This window comes from Anopheles funestus, chromosome 2RL, assembly GCF_943734845.2.
Source record: "Anopheles funestus chromosome 2RL, idAnoFuneDA-416_04, whole genome shotgun sequence".
Taxonomy (NCBI): Eukaryota; Metazoa; Arthropoda; class Insecta; order Diptera; family Culicidae; genus Anopheles; species Anopheles funestus.
Window position 1 is genome coordinate 13331661 of NC_064598.1, and position 15074 is coordinate 13346734.

At 41.2% G+C, this 15074-nt stretch overlaps 2 protein-coding genes across 5 annotated transcripts in view; both read right to left on the reverse strand.

The window, feature by feature from the left end:
- LOC125764939 (non-canonical poly(A) RNA polymerase protein Trf4-1) overlaps positions 1-10332 on the reverse strand; it is a 132496-nt gene extending 122164 nt beyond the window's left edge. The window contains exon 1 of the mRNA XM_049429685.1: positions 10323-10332. The gene's annotated coding sequence lies outside the window, so the exon portion shown is untranslated. The remainder of the gene's footprint in view (positions 1-10322) is intronic.
- Positions 1-15074, reverse strand: part of LOC125764983 (zinc finger protein squeeze) — a 114299-nt gene that overhangs the window by 6899 nt on the left and 92326 nt on the right. For all 4 annotated transcript variants that reach the window (XM_049429787.1, XM_049429785.1, XM_049429786.1 and 1 more), the window contains one exon: positions 13302-13325. In XM_049429787.1, coding sequence (XP_049285744.1) covers positions 13302-13325 — 24 coding nt within the window. The remainder of the gene's footprint in view (positions 1-13301; positions 13326-15074) is intronic.

Consider the following 15074-nt stretch of genomic DNA (forward strand, 5'->3'; position numbering starts at 1 on the left):
GAACGCACCTTATTTAAAATTTTATTCATCCATCGGCTTCAGGCTTTTGGAACCTTCGAACAAAAAAAATATATATATGGTCGGACATACAATGTCTTATGTGGGAAGCAGTCTAATGAAAGAATAACATTGGACGGTAGTGGTTGAACCATGCTCGTAACCTGTTGCGGTTGAATTGAGGCGCATGATTCATAGGAATACCGGGCCTGATGAGTTTTATCATATTATATGTTTACCTAAAATATATTTCAAAATGTGCAAATAATAAAGTAAAATATATATTTCTTAATGTCATACATGAAATTTATTGTAAAAATAGTTTCAATAAAGATTGTACTGATTTCCATGAAAAAGGACACAAGCTCTTCATGATTTTATTGCATGGGAAAATAGTTATTTGAAGTTTTTCCACAAAACTCTCGATCTTACTGCTCTCGTAAAAGATCGCTACAGCACCAACAGTGTGGCAAACGACAGTTGCTAATCGAGATGAAAAAAAATTGTGCAAAAAAAAACATTATCCAAGCAAGCCATTTTCCTCGAGCAAGCAAGTATGAGTGAAGGATGTAGGAATGTTTTTCTTCTTCTTCTCTCTCTCTCTTTCTATCAAGAATTCTGCTTTTCTTACGATAAAAAGACTCGTAAATCCATCGCCTGCTTCGGTGTCGAGGCTCGATGAAGGAAAAGCGACGATATATTTCGTATCGTTTATTATTTTTACCTTCCATTCTTCATGCTTTCACTCGTACGGCGGCGCCTGGTACCGAAGCAAATCGAACGTACTAAATCTCCTACCCACACCCGCACGGATGGCAAGTTCGTCAATTCTATCAATTTCTAGTGTAAGAGCGCCCTTCTCCCGCTGTCTATGATAACAGAAAGACGCCAAAAAAAAACCTCAAATCAAAATAACCAACGGGCGCACAAAGTGCAGACTCCCTTTGGGTACTACAAAACACAGTGACACATCCACGCAACAGTGAAAAAGAATGAGTGAGAAAGCGAGAATGAGCAATACGGCGTGTGAGAGTGAGATGAGTGAGATGGATTTGATGTTTGCTGCTCGCTAACTCCTTTCGGTTTCGAACATGGGCATGGAGGTGTGTGTGTGTGTGTGTCTGTGGGGGGGTAGTTGGATTGGGTGATGTTTTTGTTATTCTTTCATTTTCTTTTGCTGCCTTCAAGTATACACCCCGTTCCTCTTTCCTTCTGATCCTTTCTTCCTGTCATTCGCGCTGTTGCTGCGAATGTTGTTTTTGGCGGACGGTTTTTGTTGTTTCTGCTGTTGTTTTTGATGGTGTGTATTTTTTTTCTTCGTATTTCTTTTTCCCCTTTTTGCTCCATTATCCGCACATTCGTCTGTATCCAGCAGTGATGCTGTATGCACCACACACACACACCCAGGTTACTGCGATTTTTGTCCGGAGAAAAGGTTCGAGTTGGACGGTGGTGTGAGACACGTTAAGGGGGATATTTTATGCTGTTTTTTTTATTTTATTTTAATCTTTTTCTGTCGATTTTGAACCTTCTTCACATTCCATGCTATCCCGAAATGAATATCGGTGTATTTTTGTGTCAGTGTATTATGGTGGTAGGTGAGCAAAAGTGGAGTTTTGGGGGTTTTTTTTTTCAATCGTTCTGTTGTTTTTATTTTTTATAACTAACGTTTTACGTGTGCTTTTTTTGCCATACACCCTCTCAGTATAAAAATCCAATGGAGAAAAAGGAATGGAAAATGTGGTAAATAAAAAAACGGAATTGCATACTCAAATGGTGAAATGCAACGATATAAAATAAAGAGAAAAACAAATCCAACAACAGCAAACCCGATGCATCGTCACACAAATTTGGTGCAGTTGCACACATCGCTTTATGTGTGTTGCAAGCACACCCACCCCAGCATGAAAACCACCCCCGCCCAACAATGACGAGTTTTCATCGTCCTTTTTATATTCTGCACAGGATTAACGATGGAAGGAGGAAACAACGTTTTTTTTTGTTGCTTCAAACTGCATCCAGTCCGCGTTGTAAAGGAAACGTTACACAGCAAAAGCTTAACTGCACTGCATTGGCATTATATTGGAACGAAATTATTCATATGTGGTTAAGAGTATGTGTGTGTGTGTGTGCCCAGGTACAACAAATGTATTCAGTGTGATTTTTTAAGAAGGAATGAAACAGCACCAATGCAACGAGTTGTTTGTACCGAATGAAAAGTTTTCCATTCATCACACTGCACTTTATAAAGCAATTTTCTTCTTTACCGCCCTTTAAGGACACCATTTTCCAAAAACACAAATAAAACTCACCTTCACATCAAGATCATCCGATTCTTCACTCTTTTCCCGCTTTACAGGAAGTGCGGTTGGTTGAATTTTTCCCTCCTCGGAGGCTAGCAAAAGTTGCCCAAACACTGGTGCCATGTTTGCCGGGTGCGAAAATGTGACACACGGTACTACGCACACTTTCGATTTATCTACTTGTAGCACGAACTCCTTATCATATAAGGATATGCACACAATGATCTTAATGATGTTTTACACTTAAATTATAATATTGCACTCCTTCCTACGATTGCCCAGCACGTTCTCAAAACACTTAAAAAACCACGGATAATAATCGTTCTCCGCGCGCACACACACGAGACAGTGGTTTGTTATTGTTTCTCGGATGAAATGAGACGACGTTTGTTGTTTTTGTGTGTGTGTGTTTTTTTCTTCTTCGCTCTCCCTTCCTTCACTTCCGTGTCCCAACGGTTTTGTTCCGCGCTCACACACGCCCGTCAACTTATTAAGCGGGAATTACTTCTCGCACACAGCACCATCATCACCGTAATTGCTCTCATCATCACGCCGCCACAACTGATGCTGCACGCTGCAAAACGCACCGAAAACCATTTCGATAGGACATAATTTTTAGGTAAAATTTAATGGGAAACTAGTGCTGCTGTCAAATTGGCAAACACCCGAACAAAGCGAATCGTAGCAGGTTAGTGTGTTGTGTGTTGGGTGTGTGTGCGCGTTCTGTCCTTGGCAGGCAGAGACGAGCAAGATCGCCGAAAACGGTGCTCTCGTACGGAAAAACTCTCACGTGCGAAAAACCGGCACACACGCATGCACACACACAGGCACGCGTTCAGCTTCACTTTTTGTGGGTGTCACGGCGCGCGCTCTCTCTCTCTCTCTCTTGCTCTGTCGCGGCTTGATTTTGGCTTCCCGGAGATTCTTTTTTGCTACCTCTCTTGTAACAACACACAGCGCGCGCACAATCAAATTCAAACAGGGACAGACATTTTTTTTCTTGCGTTCCATTCCCTGCCTTTTTGGTAGTGCCACGACTTTTCAGAAACGTGGGGTTCCCCCACGGGGAAAAGAAGGTGGCTGTGGGTCGGGGGTGGGTATTTCGGTAACTCATGCGTTTTGCCGCTCACGCTCGCTCGTGTACGCCATTTGGTTTTTTGCTCCAACGCACACACACACACACGCACAGCTTGCTTTGATTCTCATTTTTTCGATAACTCTGATCTGGTGAATTTCTTTTAGCGAATTTAATTTTTTTACATCCATTCTTTATTTTTTGTTTCCTTACATTTTGGGTATTCCAAAAAAAAGTTTAAAAAACCAAACAAAACATGACAACATATTATTTATCTCACGAAGAGGACTGCTGTTGCGGTGGGGGCGAACCGACCGAAACAGATAAACAGGTTGATGCAAATTCGCTACCACAAGATTCGCAAAAGGAAACCCCCAGAAGAGAGAACAAAAAAGCATAAATTGTACACTCTTTTCGGTCACAAATTAAACTCCCGATCAAAGTATCCCGCGCTTCATTTTTGGCTCGCTTTGCCACGGCACGTCACACGACGGGCAATAGCAATAACAATAATAATAAAACCACACACACACACACGATGCTACAATTAAATACAGAGTCAGACATTCTTTTTGGCACTTTACGCTCTACACCAGATCATCGTTCGCCGTGCATACGACCCAGAGGGAAAAAAAGCATTATTCAAGTAAACAGACGACCAATTCTGCTAACTAAATTCATCATACACACGCACACACTTCTGCAGCCACACGCATTGAGAAACGAGTCGTCGCGGTACAAAAAAAAAATCACACACATTCACACCACTCTTTCTCAGCGCGCACGCACACATCCATACATCCGTACGCACACGTTCCTCCTCACAGCAGAAAAGGGGGTGGAATGCGCGCGGGTGAAAGAGAACGGATCACAGAGAGAGAGAGAGAACGAAGGAAAAAAATTGCCGAGTTGGTTGAATAAAAAAAAGCCACTCGACAGTACATTTCCACGAAAATGATTGCCGCTTAAAACTAAACAAAACTAACGCACGCACACCCGCTCGCATACGGGTAAGCAACACCAAAAAAAAAGGAAAACACTTTTTTTCATCTTCGAAATGCGGCGATTTTTTCATCTTGCTTCTTGGGGGGCTCTCTTTGCCTACTCTTGCGCGGGAGACGATGTGGTGGATGTGTGTGTGTGTGTGTGTGTGTGTGAGCCTGTGTGCGCCCCTTTTTTACATTTTATTTGGGGGGCTATTTTTTGCCCCGAACACACACGATAGGACAATTCACTTTGCGGCAGAAAATGCCTTCTTTCGGAAAAGGGAAATCCTTTGCTGGCGTTTCTTTTTTTTTGTGACGCACACACACACACACGCATGAATTAATCATAATCGGGGATTCCTTCGCAAAAAAAAGAAGCAAAAAAAAGTGTCACTCCCGGAGCGCTCTCGGCGCAGTATTAGCGCACATCGCGAACCAAAAAAAACGAGATAAACAAACCCGATCCGAAAGAATTACAGTGCACTTTGATTACATTTGCCGTGGTATCATTTTTTTTGCGTAACGTAGAGTTTTTAACACACAAAAAACACTTGACGCGAGCACAGACGAGAAAAACACATCCGCACGCTTCGGAAGGTAAGAAAAAAGAAAAACGCTTTGGTGTGTGCGGTCACTTTTTTGATAAAACGCACACAGCCAAATCAGCGTAGTGGGTAGCGGAAAAAGGGAACGGAACAACTTGCCGCACCGCTCAAGCACAGCTCGAATGGTGTAAAGTTTGACCAAAGTATCGCATGCTTATTCTCACTGTGCCGGTACGTTCTGCTCGAACAGCAGCTCACGCTGCTCGACACACGGCTCACTATCGCGATGAGTGAGACGAGCGTGAGATGAGAGTCGGCGAAAGGATGAGATGAGCAGCGCGTACGATAGAGCAAAACATGTCGGATTATGCGGTGCGGCGATTTTTTGCTGATTTGAATTTTTGGCGGAATGATGTAAAAAATTTTAGTTTTTGTTTTTTCCCCCAAAACTTCTGTGACATATACAATAAAAAGATGGAAATATTATATAAAAATAAATAAATAATTTTAGCATATTTTATATTCATTGCAAGTGAGCAACTTAATACATCTGGAGTCGTTTTTAAAAAATTTCCTATTAGTTGCAGTTCCCATACGCACCTACACACGCAACGTCATCTTTCACGTCATTTTCAAAAGCGCGCGCACGCCTCCTGTGTTGGAGCTAAACATGGGCCCTTTTGGCAAATTCTTTAATCGACCATTTTTTTTCGACTAACATTTTTTTATCGGTTCAAAGCCCCCACTCCGTTTCAAGCGTGAGCAACAAGAGCCGAGCAACATTGAAAAGATTTCGGTGTGTAGCATATTATGTACAACACGCTCATTGCCACCTCTCAGTGCCAGATGTCCTAAAAATGTGGTAGGGTGCGGAAAAACCTTTGGCAAAATATAAGGGATTTTCCATTTCCACTTACTTTTTTACGGAAAGGGGACAGGCGCATACACACACACACATATACAGACAAAGAATTACCGGTGTTCGGGATCGGTCACACACTGGACAGGGCTAGGCCAAAGGGACTACGGTTCGGTGAAGTGTAGCGAAGGGAACCGAGACGCAAGCGGACGAGAGCGGAGAGAGCAAAAAAAAGGACGCGCTGTGCTGCAGGACGACGACGGAATGTTTGCAAAATAGTCCGAGAGAAACGGGCCCAAAAAACACATAAAACCGGCCGTTAAGGTTAGGTCCGAAAAAGGGAAGAAGGGCTACCTTTTTTGTGTGTGTGTATGGTGTGCCTTCGAAAGGTTTCGATAAAATAGGGACGGTTTTTTTCCTTCCCTTTTTTTCTGGTTTTTTTTCGGAAACGCCACAACTCGACCGTCTGCCGTCTCATTCATTCCGTGTCCGAGTGCTTGTTGAGCCTGTTTTGCTTGTTTTGTGAAAATGGTTGAATTCCCCTAAAATATATCCGCACGTCGAAAGAGCGGCCAGAAAACTGCCGAGAATGAATTATTTAATATGATTTTTGCTTTTGAAAATAATATGTTCAAGGCATTATTCATAAATGTACCGTATAAAAGGTGAAATTACATTATCAAGCTAGCCGCGATAGAGCTCTTCACCAGAAAAAAAACCTCGCGTCCGATAAAACCCGAACACATCTCCGATAATGTTTACCTTCAACTGCGGCTAATCAGTGACCAAAATATATACCAAAAAAAAACGAACACAAGATTCCTAAATTTACATACTGCAGTTTGTTGCAGAACACCGTGCGCACGATTTCCCGCAGGGCAACGAACGATAATGGCACCCAACCAAAGCCACCACCAGCAGCAATAACACCGAAAAGTGAGCAAAAATTCTTCCCCAAAAAAAGAAAAAGAAATCAAACTTCCACGTTGAAGGTTTTCCTGCTTTTTTTTCTTTTTTTGCTTTTTTGGCCCTCCTCAGTTCAGGTTGTTCTCCCTTTTTTTTGTTGCTCCCTTCATCCTTCGGGGCGCGAAACGACTTCACGTCGAATCATCGCTCCCGCTCTTTCTTGGTTCCATTCCTCCCTTAAAAATGCATAAAACCGCGAAAAATCTGCACACACGCACACGCTCTCCTCGGCCGCCTATACACATATACAGTGGTTCAAAGTAATCTCCGTACACGTAAAGGTGATATATTTTTTTATTTTTTATTTTAAAATCATTAGAAAAACAAATTAATTTTATAAGGCTATACAAGACAGCCAGTTTTTTTCACGGTATTTAAAAGAAAAAAAAAATAACAGAAAAAGCAATAAATATCAAACATCTCTCCATAACTACAAAATTGGAGAAGTGTTCTACATTATACTTTAAAAAGGCAGTTTTTTATGATTTTATCTCCAACATTTATCAGATTAAAAACAATTAGATGACATCAACATTAATAAACAGGCATTGCAAATTACCCCGAAAAAAAAAATTGATAATCAATACGTCACGCTTCGATGTACCGTCAATAGTTTGACCAGCTGTATACCTTCAACCAAAGCAAAGTAACGAAAAAAAACCACGCGCGAGAAGAAAAAGAAACAAAAAAAAGAAAAGCAATCGACAAGAGAGAATCTCCACTTTCGTTTCGGTGTGTTTCTTCTTCTTGCTACTACTCTTCCACCCCACCCCGGGACAGCGTTACTTGCGTGTCGCGCGAATGTCTCGTTTCGGAGCTTTACGTGCACCACCCCTTTTTCCCTGCGCACGTGAATCACCCGCTCTCCTTGTACAAGGGGGTAGGTAAAGCACAAAGAGCGAGAAGCAGCAAAAAAAAATGTATCACTCCACCATCACTACCATCATCGCCGCCAACGCAACGCATCATTCATGCGCGGCGCTCCACCAACCAAAAAAAAAAAGCACATGGAAAAGTGGCGATTTTTTCTTGGTTTTTTGAACCCGTTTCTTTCTCGTCAACTACCCCCAAAAAATTCATCGCTTTTTTACGTTAGTAGTAGTAGGCTGTTCCCATCCCGTTCCCCTATCACTCTTTCGCTCTACCGCAACTATCTCACTCTCACTAACGGGTGTATGCGTGTGCGCGCGCGCGCACATACACTGTCACTTGTAGCTTAAAAAACGAGAAAAAACACACTTTTCCACCGTTTTGGTGGTGTGAGCACTTGGGTGGAAATAGGGGTGTGCGTTTTTTTTTCTCTTCTTTTATACCCAAAAACTAGTACTATGCTTCCTATTTTCCCGTTGCATTTTTTATTCGCCGAAAGAATCACACACATACAGGCGCGCGCGAGCTCGCCTTTGCACATCTGCATCGCGTCATATAACACCCGAAAAATTGCATTTCCGAGTTGCAATGCATGCGTGGCATCCTTCCCCCTATTCGGTTTACCTGTATACAGTTGCTTCTAAACCCAATATCATCCCCATCATCATCGTCATCAACAGCGTCGTTATAGTACAACAGCAAACCATCACCAGAAAAAAGCGAACCCGCACATTATGCATCAACTTCCCTTCAACTGCCTCCTACCGCGATGATTTGGAGAAAATCTCATCAAACGCATACACACACACACACAGCGACACAACGCAAGGGTAAGAGGGCATCATGCACGACATACACCGGGTGGCTAGATTACCGAAAAAAAACGCATTCATCCATCCCAAAATGCGCCTGCTTTGATAGTTTTGCTTTTTTTAGGCCATTCGACGCCGTCTAGCCCTCTCCTTCTCACGCACACGCACACACACACACGCAGCTATTCGTGAGCAGCGGGTTTCTGTGGACCAACGCACACACGCATCATCCGCGAAACCCGCCGAAAATTGCAATTTTTCTTTCGGCACTGTTCGGTTTGGGGGTTGAAAAAAAAACATCATTCTTTGTCACCATCAGATTTTGGTCCGCTACAATGTTGCCTGCGGTGGGGTGGAGAAGTATGAAGCAGGGTGGATGGCGAAGGGGTAAAGAGAGGGGACAGTAGCGGGGGAGACTTGCTACCCATCGTGCGTATCCAACATATAGTGAAGGTTCTTCCGTGCACCGTTGAACAACCGGCAACAGAAAAAAACAGCCAAAAACACCGCAACTGACCGACAAAGAGAAACTGACGTAATGTGATGCGCGATTTTTGGGGGTGAAAAAAGCAATGGCGGGAAGCGAAACATAAAAAACACACTCCCAGACGCACATGGACGTGAAGCAAAAGGCAAATAAAAAAAAACAAACGAAGATAATCGACGAAATGCATGCTGAGAATGTGGAACTATTGCAGTTGGAATACGTATTTGATGGAGTAAGCGTAGTTCTTTAGCTTAGTAATATAACAAAAGTAGTATAAAATTGGTGTACTGTAGTAGTAAACGATCGATCTAAATCACCTGAAGATCGTACAGTTTGATATCATATGAAAAATGACGATCCATCAGGGAATCGTTAGAATAGTTCAAAAGGTAAGGAACGAGTGAATAAACACACAAGATCTGGGTTCAAATCTCATCTTGGAATTCTTGTAATATATTCATTTGATATCGTCAAATCGAAGATAATAAGACTAATTTCCCCACAGATATTGAAGTTGATACAAAAAAGAAGTAATAAACAGCCAAAGTTAAGGAAGAGTACAACATTGACCATCACTCACATTTGTTTCCAATCTTTCCATGCCATCTTTAGAAGATCTCCCCACGATCTGTGTTGTGTCACTCTAGCCAGATCATCAAACAAAAAGGGTAAACATTGTCGCACTCTAGTAGCCAATAGCGCCACATTCTTCAATACGCAAAGAAGCTTGTGTTTTTTCTCTGTTAGCACACAAGCTAATTCGGACAAGATACAACACTTTCCATTAAACGAAACGGAAGTCGCGCCAAGAAGACAGCAACACCATTCATATACACGCGCGAACTCTCCTTCCAGTGTGATGGAGGTTAGGCACAATATCTTATGTTTTTTTTTCTTCCTTCCTTCTGTCATTTACAGACTCGAAACAGCCACAGCCACGGGTTGTAAGAATGGTGCAAACCGACGACTTATTAAGGCGCAGAGCCTGTTAAGCAACCGTAAAGCAATTAAACATAATCCCCCGGGTCGGAAGTAGAAACCAACAACACAAAAAATGTCTTCAATCGTGTTGGCAACACATTTTTTTTCACTAATTGTACGAAAATATGCTTATTTGCTAGGCTGTGAAACAGTTGGATAGAACTGGTCGAAGCAAACAAAAAAAAAACTCAGAACTCCAAATGTGTGTCCAGTGTGTACAGACATATGTGAATTACTTGAAGCTTTTTGGAAACATGGAGGGCATGATTCATTGAAGAAATGTCGGGAACCAAATGGTTACTGCACTGTAAACTGAGAAATTGACGTACATTTTCCATTTGAGCTGACTAGAGCGATCTTAAAAGCAGGCAAGGGCCGTGTTAAAAGCGAGCTGGCACCAAGTGTCATCCAAGTACCATGACCAAGCACTGGTTCATTCACTTGTTGCTTACTGGCGCCTCTGAGAGCCATACTATAACAGAACGAAAAAAAAAAACTGTTGAATTTACTTGCCTGAAACTGTTTGCTCAAACTTATTCCCAACACTTGACGTTTTTTTGCACACCAAATTGCTGTACCCTTCCGTGCCGGAGTGCTGTATCAGCAAATAAAAGACAACATTCAATTATCGATATTTTTTACAAGCCGGTTTGACGACGACGGAGGTAATAATGAAATGTTCCAGCGTACTTTGGGAAAGCGAGGTGATCAGTACGATGCTCCAACCACAACAAGAATCGTTCCTTGAGGAAACGATGCGCAAGTGATTAAAGTTGATGCACCGAAATATAATTCCCGCGTCCCTCTTTTTTGGGTTTATGCTTGTGCGTAAATTGAATTATAACACAAAACATATCAGCACACGACAACCACGCTTCAACACTAATGATACAACCAACGCTTTTCTTCCAAATGTTCGCTTTTCGAACACATGTTTTTGTTTACCGGGCGGGCAGGAACACCGGAGAGTTAATGATCTTGCGACCATCGTCACTTGGCCTTAATGAGATTTCGATCTCATTCCTTTTTGTCTTCCTGTTTCCTGAATCCTGACCGCTACTGCTACAGAACAGGATCAGTAATTTGCTAAACTTAAACTCCTTTCGATGGACGTCATAAGTGTACGAAAGCTCAAGAAGTTTTAAACCGTACCCAAAAAGGGGGAGCGACTAGAATTTTTACAAAACTGTCATCTTCGCGTACGCTGCTTACGTGATGGGGAAGCAGTAACGTTAACACGTGTCAAGAGTGGTGTTTCATATTTTTTGACCACCCCAAAAAATTATAATACTTTCGCCCCAAAACATGCTCACAAGAAGCTCTCGGGAACTCTCGTTAAGTGTATTTTTATTAAGCATGTTTTTCGCGTGTTTTGCTGAAGATATACAGGACAGAATACAGGACGAAAGACACTAACGTCCGATCGGTTGGACGCGTGGCTTCGACTTGTAAAAAGACATAAATCAAGCGGATCCCAAATGAAGATCAGCATGAGTTCTTCTTGGTTAAAAGAACTCAGAATAATACAACTAGAGGGAGCGAAAGAGAGAAAACGATTGCGAAACTGGTGGTGATGATCATAAACATGTCCAATGGAAGGAGTCCCCCCTCACCCGGAAGGCGAAACGCCATTGCAATTACTCCAGAATGTGATCTTAAAGCCACCGGTCTGGTAGCTTTTTGCATCTGCCCTTCGATTAGCGGCGTGGAACAGTTTCTTTTTTTGGGGAGAGTTTGCGCAAAAAGCGAACCATAAATCATGCACGCGGTCGGCTGAACTGTCTTCCACTGGTGTGTGCCGTGATCGTGAACGACAGCACAAACATGCTTTTGAGAATTGAAATCATGCAGATTGCCGATCGTTGAAGACGGTTTTCCGATGGTCCGATATCGCGAGACGAAAACTAAAGGCGATGAGTGCCAATTGAGTGGTGAAGGTAATTAAGTTTTTTTAAAAACGACACCACTTCCTAACAGTTTACTGATCACTTGTTCCTGTTCTTCCAATTTCTTAAAGCTACTCTGTGAAGTTTGATCTAATTACGATTGGAATTTTGTTTTTTTTCTTGTCGTGCAGGGGTAAAAGAGATCTCAAAAAGCACATAAAATAAATATCAAACCAATCTTACTTATGAGACTGTCAGGCAACACGTACTTAAACCATCCTTTTCAATGAGGTGCCATCCAGAAAGGACAATCAGCAACATTAAAGAATGGGCGGTGAAATCATAAAAATTAATTCTGACAACTTCTTTTCGGAATTCGTTTCAAGGGTGGGGGAATCCACTTTATGGTGGATCGTGGATCAAGTCCTTTTTCCCTTCTTTTTATGAATCTTACTCCACTGTAGTACTTGAATCCTGGTTCATACAATCCCAGGTGATATATAAAGTCCTTCGTACCTCCCCTGGGAAAGGGTTGGGGCTCCCAGAATATCATACTTAATTCGATAGGAACAAGGAGCGTGGTAAACGATGATGATGATTATGATGAAAAATTACAAACCTCATTAAAACGCGCAAACAAGTGCAATATCACTCATGAAAAATACATGCGCGACACACACGAATACGAACGATAGAAAGACAAGATATTAATGTAGGAAAGCAAAATTTCCAAAACTACAACCCCAAAATAAAGGGCTTCAGCAGAACGAACCGAAGCGAGAAATATCGTCTTTTGATAGCGTACAATTTGCGTATCACGTTATCATGATCGTACCCGTCGTCTTTGCTGCCTTTCACATTCTCCGGCATGGCTTTTGCGTACGGAGAAAGCATAATGGGCGGTGTCCTTACGATCAGCATGACGCTCCAGCTGACTGTCAATCACAAAAACCCCCCGAAAAAAAAACAAAAAAGGATGAACCTGAACGGGGACATACATGGGAGTATGGGAGCAGATTCATCACTACCAAAAAGGGGATCGTACCGCGCGTTGATCCTGTACAGCGCCACCGTTCAGGTGGCTATCATCATTTATTATCGGTACGTCCAAACAACAGGACAGGACAGCAGCACAGTGCGGGACAACCGATAGCGTCACCTGTTTTTTTATTTTTTACACAACCATAAAGGGTACAGCTAATTGCGAAAAGATGTAAAACGATGCATGCAAAATATGCTAAGCAGACAAAACATCAGTGGCGCATCATAAATATGGCGACGCGGCGCGAACCGTCTTTCGATCAAAGGGCGTGCGTAGGTTTTACGTTTTTTTACCCTATCGGTTCCGATCGTTCGGTAATGGAATTGAGATTAACTTGCGGTCAAACAGGGGTCTATAATTTGGATGTGTAAAACTGTGTAAGCTGATAATTTGTTTTATCACCTATTTTAATTAGAAATTAGTACCGATCGTATCATTCGATGCTGATTTGTTGTGTGCATTTATAACTTTATATAATTAAACACCACATACCTTTTTGCGACCTTTTCCATATCTCTGCAAGGATGAAAGAAGAGAGAAAATACATTAGAAAACTATTGAAACGTGTAATTAATTATTATCGATAATTAATAATATTACTAAATTGCATTTAATTCAAGGTAAATAAATTACGAAACAAAAGAAAATCTATTCCATCAACATTGTTAGTACAATCAATTATTTCAAAGTAATCTCCACCGAGCATAGCTAAACGATGAAAGATAAAAGCATATTATTACCCACCGCACAGTGCAGTGGAGTAAGCCGCAGGGAGGCTTTCATGTCAAACAAAAACCCCAATCCGGGTGGATGGAGACAACAACAACAACAAAATGGTGGTTTTATTTTTCTGTCCCAATATGAAAATTGTTAACCGATTATACTTTTTTTTTAAACTATGGGCAACGTAAAAATAAAACCCTTTATTGATAGGGCAGACAATAAAGCTGAAGCAAAAAAAAAATAAACCCACGCATACATTTAGAAAGAAAGAAAAAAATGGAAAATCTGTGTTCAATCAGATAGAACAAAACGAAAACAAAAAAATTGTAGTTGTTTTGTTTTAGGATGTGTTCACATTCAGTTGCAATGCGGATGTCCTTTTTGTGCTGGTCGTTTATAGTTATTTTCATTATTTGATTTTTGCATTTCCCCCTCCGACGATAGTGATCATTGAGGGTGGAAGGATGTGATAATTTTTAAATGATAGATTTTTCTTTTATTCGTTTATTGTAGGGTGTGGAAAATAGATTTTTTTTAATTGTTGCTTACACCCATATCAGGTACCGGCTTTGTTTAATCGTGTGTATCGAACAAAGGGTTAGGTCGTTTTAATCATCACACGCAAAATGGTGGAAAATTAAATGACGTTACAACTATTTAAAATGAATTTCTACTTTTTTCCATAAAATAGCACAAATGGAGTATACTTATATTGATCTTTTAAAAGGAATAGCATAATAGAATAATGAGTAAAAATTTTATAAAAAAAATTGCTAATAACATAATCCTTTATCTAAAGTTATGCTTTTTATGATTTGAAAAAAATACATAATTTTTCTACACTATTTTTCACTTGCATCAAAAGGTCAACAATTTTTGTTTTGTTCTTTGCCAGCAAAACATATCTGCGTGTGATGGATGTATTCAGTGGGGTGTTGGCGCTTTTTTTGTTCTGTTCTTTTTTTTTTAATCACAATTGTTTGTGTCGCGGTTTGATGCTAACACAGTAATGATGTACCATCTCACCGGGACCGCGAGTTATTTTTCACAATTTGTGTGTGTGTTTTCCACCTTTTTTCCCACCCAATTACACTTTCCTCCTCCTTTCGCTTCCTTTCGCTTTCACATAATTTCGATTGCTGCTGTTGATGACGGACCGATAACATAATAAAAATGCTGTTGAGTGTATGTTTTTATTTTTGTTCTCTTCATTTCAATTAGTTTTTTTTTTTGTTGCTTTGCTGTTTGTATTTTCACACAACATCCCCAACTCATGTTTTGGTTTTCAATACCTTTAACCTCCCCCTACCCCTTAGTTTTCCGTACAAAAAAAAAGTTGGTGACGAACGGATGAATCAAACACCAACAGGGGTGTTCGGTTAAAAGCCCGAAACCGCACGTGGACCATGAGCCACCAAATCGGCAACATATTCCCGCCCGATTTTTTTTTCTTTGTTTGTTTCCCCCGCACGTTTTGCATATTATGATGCACTTATGGGTGACGGGGATATTTTTTTTAAGCATCCCATTCCTTTTGAACGT